This window comes from Neophocaena asiaeorientalis, unplaced genomic scaffold (genome assembly GCF_003031525.2).
Source record: "Neophocaena asiaeorientalis asiaeorientalis breed wild unplaced genomic scaffold, Neophocaena_asiaeorientalis_V1.1 scaffold476, whole genome shotgun sequence".
Classification (NCBI taxonomy): Eukaryota; Metazoa; Chordata; class Mammalia; order Artiodactyla; family Phocoenidae; genus Neophocaena; species Neophocaena asiaeorientalis.
Genome location: NW_020172178.1, coordinates 428,182 through 437,046, shown reverse-complemented (window position 1 = coordinate 437,046; position 8,865 = coordinate 428,182). Strand labels below are relative to the sequence as shown.

Genomic DNA, 8,865 nt, shown 5'->3' with positions numbered 1-8,865 from the left:
GGCGTGGCGTTGGGCAGGGGCTGGGGGAGGGAGGAGGGGGAGGAGGGGTAAAGCTGTCAAATAGAAAAATACCATCTTGGTCTTTCAAGTACTTTATTCACACACACAAAAGCAATCACTTCCCTTTAGATAATGCTCTAAAATTGAAGCCTTACATTATATGTCTGGTCTCCTTTTAGATGAAACTATTATGTTTTTATTTAATATCCTTTTGAGAAAAATTTCTAGATAAACACAATCTACTAACGTCTTCCTGAACGTTTTTATGTTTTACTCAACTGGAAACATGAAATCACTAAGTCAAAACGTCCACTGCATATTACTGTCAATCTGTAACATTTGAAGAGAAAACCTAAATAACACTCTCTACTCTGTGGCTAAAAGAGACTCCTTATAGCACTTTATGAAACATTCAATCACCCAAGACCCAGATGATCTGCAAACAGTAAGGAAGTAATTTAAAATGAAATCCTGGGTTCAGCTTACCTTCAGAGGCAAAACACAAGGCAGCTTGGCAAAAAAAGTCTGAAACTGGTTGCTGATGATTGCCCAGAGGCTACTAGGAGAATCCATGGGCAAAGCTTCCATGAAGGTAGCAATGTTTTCCAAACAGCGTATCATAGCACCCCCTGCTGGTAAATTCTTTTTGTTATTTAGACCCTAAAAACACAAAGCATAGGCAATCAACTGCTGAAACAGTGTGGGAATTCATACAGCTATTTGGCGAAGATCAGTTTTTAAAAATCATATATTCGCACTATAAACACGTGTTGTGTGCCTGCTATAAAGGCCAATCATTGTAACTTCAGGAGTACAGGGGAAAATGGACGAGTCCACACAAAGTTGGGGGGGAAACTGTGATCTCTGACTCAGTGAGAAAGGGTGAAATGTGAACAGGAAATTAGAAACACCTTTTAAGGATCTACAATTGGTGTGGTTAGGTGTCAAGAAACGCAGTGAATGATGCTTGTTGGAAACTCCACCGGCCAAAGACTGAGGATGACTACTATAGCAACAGCAAAGTCCCTACGGCAATCTGCCAACCCTCCAAGCTAACTGAGAAAAGCTAAGGAGCAGAGGACAGGAGACAGACTCCAAGTAAAGCGATACAGCGAATAAGCCGTGGAGGTGAGAAGTAGCTTCAAGTCTCATGATACAGAAAATAAGCAGACCTCGAACCCAGATCTTGTGATACACAAACAAACAGTGCAGCTGAAATCTGAATCCAAGTCTCGTGATGCAATGCACATGGATCTGCACACCACCCATTCTGAAAGCTGGAGAGTTTTGTGGAGGTGAGTGTTCCACGCCTGGCATCCACCTCTTAGCGAAGGGGTCCAGAGGCTTCAAGTAAATTCTAAGTCCACACTAAACAGCAGTGTCCAACTGACACTATTCTATGCGTTGGCAATTTTCATTTTTTAAATTTTTTAATGTTAAATTACTTAAAATTTAATTTGACATTTAAATTTTAATACTTAAGTTAAATGACTCTGAATTTCTTCCTCAGCAGTGATTTCGGCAGGGGCTCAGAGTGCCGAGAAAGCAAACCTACCTCCAAGAGCTGACTGAGGACAGCAACAGAGCTCAGTTCATTGAAGTCCATCAGAGACGTGGCCAAGGTCCGTAAAAAAGTCCCATCTGGAAAGACAACAATCAGATTTAGTAGCGTTTGGGTTTCAGCGACTAGCCACGCCTGTGGTGTCTGAATTCCCCATGGATGAATTACCTTTGATAGTGCTCTGGAACAGCTGCGGGAAGATGCCATTGGGAGCCAGCTGATGGAAGATACAGCGCAGGAACTGCTTGGCCACCCCCGCTGCATTGCCGGGTAGCATCATGCTGGCGTTGACCAGGGAGAGAAAACACAAGGAATCTTGGAGCAACCAGCGTGAGTTCAGGTATTTATTTACTTATCTATTCACATACACATCAGTCCTCTTATGGAATATCCCACTGTCATTTTCATTAGTAAGATGAAATATTCTAGTCACATGGAATCCCTGTTAGCGATACGTTTTTAGAAAGAGGGAACCAGGTAATGCCAGAGTTGGTCTCAGACTAATTCCAGCCACCCCACTGTACAGATGAGGGTTCCCAGCCAGAGAGAAAACGTGACCTACAAAGGCTACAAGTCCAGAGAATGGCAGAGTCAGGACTAGAATCCAGGATGGGGATTATCAGCAAGATCCTCTCAGAAAGTGGCGTTGGCTAAGAGAGACAGCCCCTCTGAGGGAAAATGCAGGAGGGACATGTTCATTCCTACTGGAAGATCTGGGAAGTTTTCGTGGGGCATCTGAGCTGCTACTTGTAAAACGGTTAGGACTTCGATATGTGCAGTTTTCCCCTTTACCCTCTGCACTACCAACTGCATGTCAAAACAGGGAGCCAAGAGATGATTATTTGGCCTTTCCCCTTAGACCGAAGTATCAGAAAGGACGCTCCCAGAGGTGACTGTAGCTGAGTTGCTGAAAAGAAGAAGGAGGAAATCAAAGAGCCCAGCTGGATAACTAGTAAAAAATCTGTCTTGTCTGATTGTTTCTTTCTGCCTTGTCTACCCTGATATGCTGGCTCAAACTTATAGGTCAAAAATGTCCTTCAGGAAGAAATGACACCAAACTCTCACAAACTCTTTCGAAAATTAGAAAAGGAGGGAACCCTTCCCAGTGTATTTTATGAGGCCCTAAAACTAAAATCAGATAAAGCATTACAAATAAAGCAAAACAAAAACCAAGAAGGAACAAAATGAAAAGAAAAAGGACAGACCAATAGTCCTCATGGACATTGACTCCAACTGTAGATAAAAAGGATGATTGACCGTGACCAAATAGAGTTTATCCCAGGAATGTAAGAATGACTTAATATTCAAAACCCAATCAATGGCCTTCCCGGTGGCACAGTGGTTGAGAATCCACCAGCCAATGCAGGGGACACGGGTTCGAGCCCTGGTCCAGGAGGATCCCACATGCTGCGGAGCAACTAAGCCCGTGCACCGCAACTACTGAGCCTGTGCTCTAGAGCCCGCGAGCCACAACTACTGAAGCCCGCACGGCTACAGCCCGTGCTCCGCAACAAGAGAGGCCACTGCAACGAGAAACCCACGCACCGCAACAAAGAGTAGCCCCCACTCACCGCAACTAGAGAAAGCCTGTGCACAGCAATGACGACCCAACACAGCCAAAAATAAATAAATTAAAAAAAAAAACCAATCAATGCAATTCAATATCTTAGAGAATAAAGGGCAAAAACCATAGTTATTTCAATAGATAACAGAAAGTGCATTTGATAAAATTCAACATGCATTCATGATAAAAAAACTCTCGGCAAACTAGAAATAGAAGGAACTACCCTCAGTCTGGTAAAGGGCACCTGTGAAAACCTATAGCAAACATAATTAATGGTGAGATATTAAATGATTGTCTTGTAAGAGCAGGAACAAGGCAAGGGTGCTCATTCACATCTTTACTATTACACTGGAGGCCCTAGCCAATGCAAGGGAGTAACAAAAAAGTAAAAGGCATAAAAATCAGAAAGAGGTGAAACTGTCACTATTTACAGATGATATGACTTTCTACATACAATTGCCTTTACATTCTAAGGAATCTAAAAGACAGCTACTACAACTAAGTGAATTTAGTTTATTACATTACAATATTAATATAAAAAATTGTATATCTGTATATCAGCAGCAAAAAGAAAACAAAATTTTTTCAATTTCATTTACATGGGCATTAAAAAACCAAAATTCCTGGGAATAAATTTAACAAAAGCTATGCAAGATCTCTACAATGAAAACCATAAACCATTGCTGAGAGAAACAAAGACCAAATGAAATGACAATAGACACCATGTTTATTAATTGAAAGACTCAATATTTTTATGATATCATTTATCCCCAAACTGACTTAGAGTCTGAGTACAATCCTAGGAGGCTTTCCCCCGCAGATTGAGAAGCTTTTTCTACAATTTATATGGAAATGTAAGGAATCTAGAATATCCAAATCAACCTTCTTTTAAAGGATGACCAAAGTTGGAGAATTCACAATGACTTCAAGACTTACTATACGGCTACAGTAATCAAGACAGTGTGGTGCCAGCACAAGGATCAACATACAGATCAGTGAAACAGGATAGAGAGGCTAGAAATAGACTGAACCTAATACGGTTATTTGATTTTAACAGACACCAAAGTGATCCAATGGGGAAAGGGAAAGTCTTTTTTTTTTTAATGGTGCTGAAATAACTAAGGTATTCACATGGATAAAATGGAACTTCAACCCCTACCTCACACCATACATAAAGATTAATTTGAGATGGATCATGTAAATGCTAAATATAAATGCTAAAACCATAAAACTTCTATTGGGAGACATTGGAAAATATATTCTTGACTTAAGGATAGGCAAAGGTTCCTTAGATAAACAATAAGAAGGAATAGTCATAAGTTGTTTTAAAATTTTAAAACATTAGACTTCATCTAAATTAAAAACTTCTCATCAGAGCTTCCCTGGTGGCCCAGTGGTTAAGAATCTGCCTGCCAATGCAGGGGACACGGGTTCAAGCCCTGGCCCGGGACCACATGCCATGGAGCAACTAAGCCCGTGGGATGCAATTACTGAGCGTGCACTCTAGAGCCCGTGAGCCACAACTACTGAGCCCGCATGCCACAACTACTGAAGCCTGTGTGCCTAGAACCCGTGCTCTGCAACAAGAGAAGCCACCGCAATGAGAAGCCCACACGCCGCAACTAGAGAAAACCCGAGCACAGCAACGAAGACCCAACGCAGCCAAATAAATAAATTAATTAATTTTTTTAAAAAAAGTATTTGTTGACTGAAATGAGTGAATGCAGGATTGAATAAATGAAGGTGTGAAGAGAAAATGAACGAGTGCTCTCTGGAGCTGCAACTGAACCTAACCATATTCCTCCCGTGGTAAACACTCTAGTGTTTTAGAAATGGATGAACACGCACAGGGGACAAAAAGAAATCAGATTTGAGCTCATTTTAGGACCTTACCTTTCTGCTTGATTAGAAAAAGTTGTGCTGGATGCCAATCTAGGAAATAAAGTAAACAGAGTCACATGAGTATCTTAGGGTTTCATGATGAAATGCATGAGTACTGTATGTCACATTGCAGCTCCCATTTCGATGCGGGACCTGTAAAACCATTGACAATGTCCTTGACCAGGGACAGAGGATCCACTCAGGGGTCAGTCTCCAGGGTTCAATTTAATCTAGTTTCTGAAATCTGCTTTCTGCATCAAATATTTCCACGGAGATGCATACAGTTGAGTTAGTTGAATAGCACCCAGTCAATCTACAAACATGTCCTTTGCAGCCAGGTTAGACAGATAACAGAACAGTATTTGACCCAGTCCTTCCCCATATTAACTCAACTCAAAATTCATTTCTTTGTATACAACCTCTGAAACCTCACCGCAAACAAACCACAAACTGTAAAAGCCTCTGTAAGATAGCAAAATAGGTAACGGATATTTGTCAGCTAATCGTTGGGTTGAAATGACATATTGAAAAGAGAAATGTATTAGGTTAAGTAATCAATATATAACATGTAATTTTTGAAAAATATAATTATATGGTTCTATATGCATGGAAATATTCTAGATGTATAGAAAGAAAAAGAATGTAATAAATTTGTGGGTTTAGAAAAACACGTCTTGATCAGTGAGATACTGAAGAAACAAACAAGGAGAAAGCTAAAAACTTATTTACTTAAGACCACAACAGTGAATCGAGTCAAGAATGCATTTGGACAGGAATAGAGGGTCCAGCACCAGTAACACCAGACACGATTCCCAGTTTCTTTGGTTATGGTCTCTCTCATACTAATGACACTACAATGAATAGATAATCATTGGCAAATGAAATAAACAGTAATTAAGGGTGCAGCCAATGTGATTTTGAAGGCTGCATCTAGAAAAAGGGGTGGGTAAATTTTAAGAGATCTAAGTAGAGAGCAAAATATGAAATCATATGGAAAGGCTTGGGTGATAAATGAAAGGGATGTGCTGAACTTACACACTCTTAGAACATGCTGGAAATAGTTCCTGTGGGACTAGAATAAACTTAAGTGTTCGTAAATCCACACTGCTTCACCGGGAATTGAGGTATGCAAGGAAACCCTGAATAAGGTGACTACTGAATCTGCCTTCTTGGTAGGTTTGGTTGCTAAGAACTGGGCAGCTTGCTTTAATGCTCTCCCTGTCTCTTGCTAGTCTGCCCAAAGGAGGTACAGATTTAACGATTTTTATAGGTAAGTATGTAAAAATATATCTCTATTGTTTTTCCTTTGCTTTTCTTCAAAACTTGTTTGTTTCCATCCTAAGAACTGGCAATGCTTGAACGTGATTTATTCTCCCTTATGTTAAAACAAAATAAAAACCCCTCTGTGTATCTATTACAACTTAGATCAGCTATTTCAAGGAGATGGTAACAGACCGGAACAATAATTCTGTCTGTTCTAAAACTGAAAAGTATTGATAGTAGGAATCGAGACCTTGCATTAATAAAAATCTTTCAATTTCACAAGTATTGCTGATAGCTGGTATAACATTTATTCCACATTTATTATGATTAGGTTCAAATCAAGGGCTTAATTCATCTTTTCTTATCTCTCTATCTCCCTGTGTTCATCACTTACTTTACACATTGGCTATTTCTAAGTATTAGAGGTGGAACAGTTATACCAAGTCTGACTGCATCCTCCCAGGGATACACACACCTAAGGATACTACAGAAAAATCTGGGGAAGGGGGATAAGGGAGTCACATACTTCTGGGCTTGAGGGGTTTTTAATGCTTCCCTGTTTGTCTTTAACTTGAAATCATCATTTTTTTCATTAAAAAGATTAAATTTTAGCTCCATCAAGATTCATTCTGTTTCCTCCATCAAATACCAGGAATTTGCAGAATCCAGGTTTTTTCTCCAACCTCCTCCATAGAGACCTTCCCTAAGAAATCATTTCCATCCTGAACTCCCACAGCACTCACCACACATATCACTCATGAATACAGCTCTTAATCATGTCCCGTCTTTTATGGCTACTCAGTTATTCCACACATCACTGTCCTCTTCAACAACTAAGCCATAAAGCACTTGAGGGCAAGAGCTAGGTGTAATGCCTGCAACCTAAAGCACCTAGCTCTGTGCTAGCACAGATTGGAAACTTAACACATTCACAGGGAATTAACTCAGTCCTCTCCTATACGTTGTGTATGCTAGGACTACAATTTGTTACTGAATTTGAACTTTACTTATATCCATGAAGTACATCACTTTTCTTCTAATGTCCTATCTACTAAATGGAATTTTTTTAACATGAAAATTCTCAAAGCAGCTAAGTTTTAATCAGTCAGGCTGAAGGCTCTGTTCCCAAAATGTGTGCATCTTTCCTTTTTCTGAGTCAGAAGTATAAAACTACTATACTTCCATTTATCCCTTCACGTGACAAGGCCGCAAGTTGCATAATTAAGTGAGCCACCCTAAGATTACAAGTGCCTAGAGAACCCATCTTAAAACAGGTAAAGTGAGGGACTTCCCTGGTGGCACAGTAGTTAGTACTCCACGCTCCCAAAGCAGGGAGCCTGGGTTCGATCCCTGGTAGGGGAACTAGATCCCACATGCATGCCACAACTAAGAGACTGCATGCCACAACTAAGGAGGCTGCCTGCAGCAACAAAGACCTGGTACAACCAAATAAATATTTTTTTAAAAAACAGGTAAAGAAAGATAATAATAATATCTAAAAGTTACGAAGTGTTTAGTGTGAATTATGTACAGTTCTGAGCACTGTAACATACACTGGCTCACATAGTGTTTAACAGAGAACAACAAACAGTAGGGTTTTCTTAGTGCAGTTTCCTCTAGCTCCACTCTGACGTTGTGACTCACGACCCTGCATGGCTGCAGAATTCAACCAAAAGTTTGGTACATTCAGTTTGTGAAATTAGTCTGAGTTGATCCCACAAATATCAAGCATCTGTAAGGTTACAAAATGTTCCACTTTTGAATTGGCAGTTTTTATTTAAGGATACAGATGGAGTAAGACTCCTTCCTACCAAACAAAACGGAAGCTGACATTCACCTTCCCACAGACTGCATGATATCCAGCAACAACGGGGCTGCCAAGTCTGGGCTTAAGTGAATGAATGTGGAGAGAACCACAATGGCCAGCCCAAGGGTTTCCTCATCATACTCTTCAAGAATGGCCCCACAGTCATGGCATCTGCAAAGAAAACAGAGGAATGCTTTCCATGAAAGACGACAGTGGTTTCAAGGTGTTAGTACGTGCAGCCATTTTTGGTGAGTCTTGGAAAAGTCCCCAAAAGGAGGTGAGCGGTCCCATTCTAACAATAAACAGAAAACTCCAGCACCACCATCACCTTAGACACAGAAATAGCACACACACCAGAGATCAGAAAGGTCCCGCTGATCACTGAAAATGGCCTTTCAACTCATTGGTATCTGGCCTTTACACGAATCAGTGCTCCCTTTTACAATGAGCGCCAATGGGACTAATAGTCCGAAGCTTCTGGTTGAAGGATTTTCTGCATGTGAAATTATTGCTGGGGATAGTCATTAACTAGATTTTTTTTCGTTTGTTGAAATTAAAAGTGAAAAATATCTAGACAAAAATGGAAGCCTTCCCAATCTTTCAGATTTAAAAACATCCTATTAATAAAGACGTAGACATAGAGAATGTACTTGAGGATACGGGGGCAGGGAGGGGGAAGCTGGGGAAAAGTGACAGTAGCATCGACATATATACACTACCGAATGTAAAATAGAGAGCTAGTGGGAAGCAGCAGCATAGCACAGGGAGATCGGCTCGGTGCTTTGCGAT

The 8,865-nt window shown here is 40.5% G+C and overlaps 1 protein-coding gene across 2 annotated transcripts in view; it reads right to left on the bottom strand.

Annotated features, from left to right (window-relative positions):
* Positions 1–8,865, bottom strand: part of UNC79 (unc-79 subunit of NALCN channel complex) — a 195,729-nt gene that overhangs the window by 46,900 nt on the left and 139,964 nt on the right. For both annotated transcript variants that reach the window (XM_024759179.1, XM_024759171.1), the window contains 5 exons: positions 8,107–8,247; positions 5,019–5,057; positions 1,730–1,842; positions 1,556–1,641; positions 487–660 (listed from right to left, as the gene is read on the bottom strand). In XM_024759179.1, the coding sequence (XP_024614947.1) occupies positions 487–660; positions 1,556–1,641; positions 1,730–1,842; positions 5,019–5,057; positions 8,107–8,247 (553 nt within the window). The remainder of the gene's footprint in view (positions 1–486; positions 661–1,555; positions 1,642–1,729; positions 1,843–5,018; positions 5,058–8,106; positions 8,248–8,865) is intronic.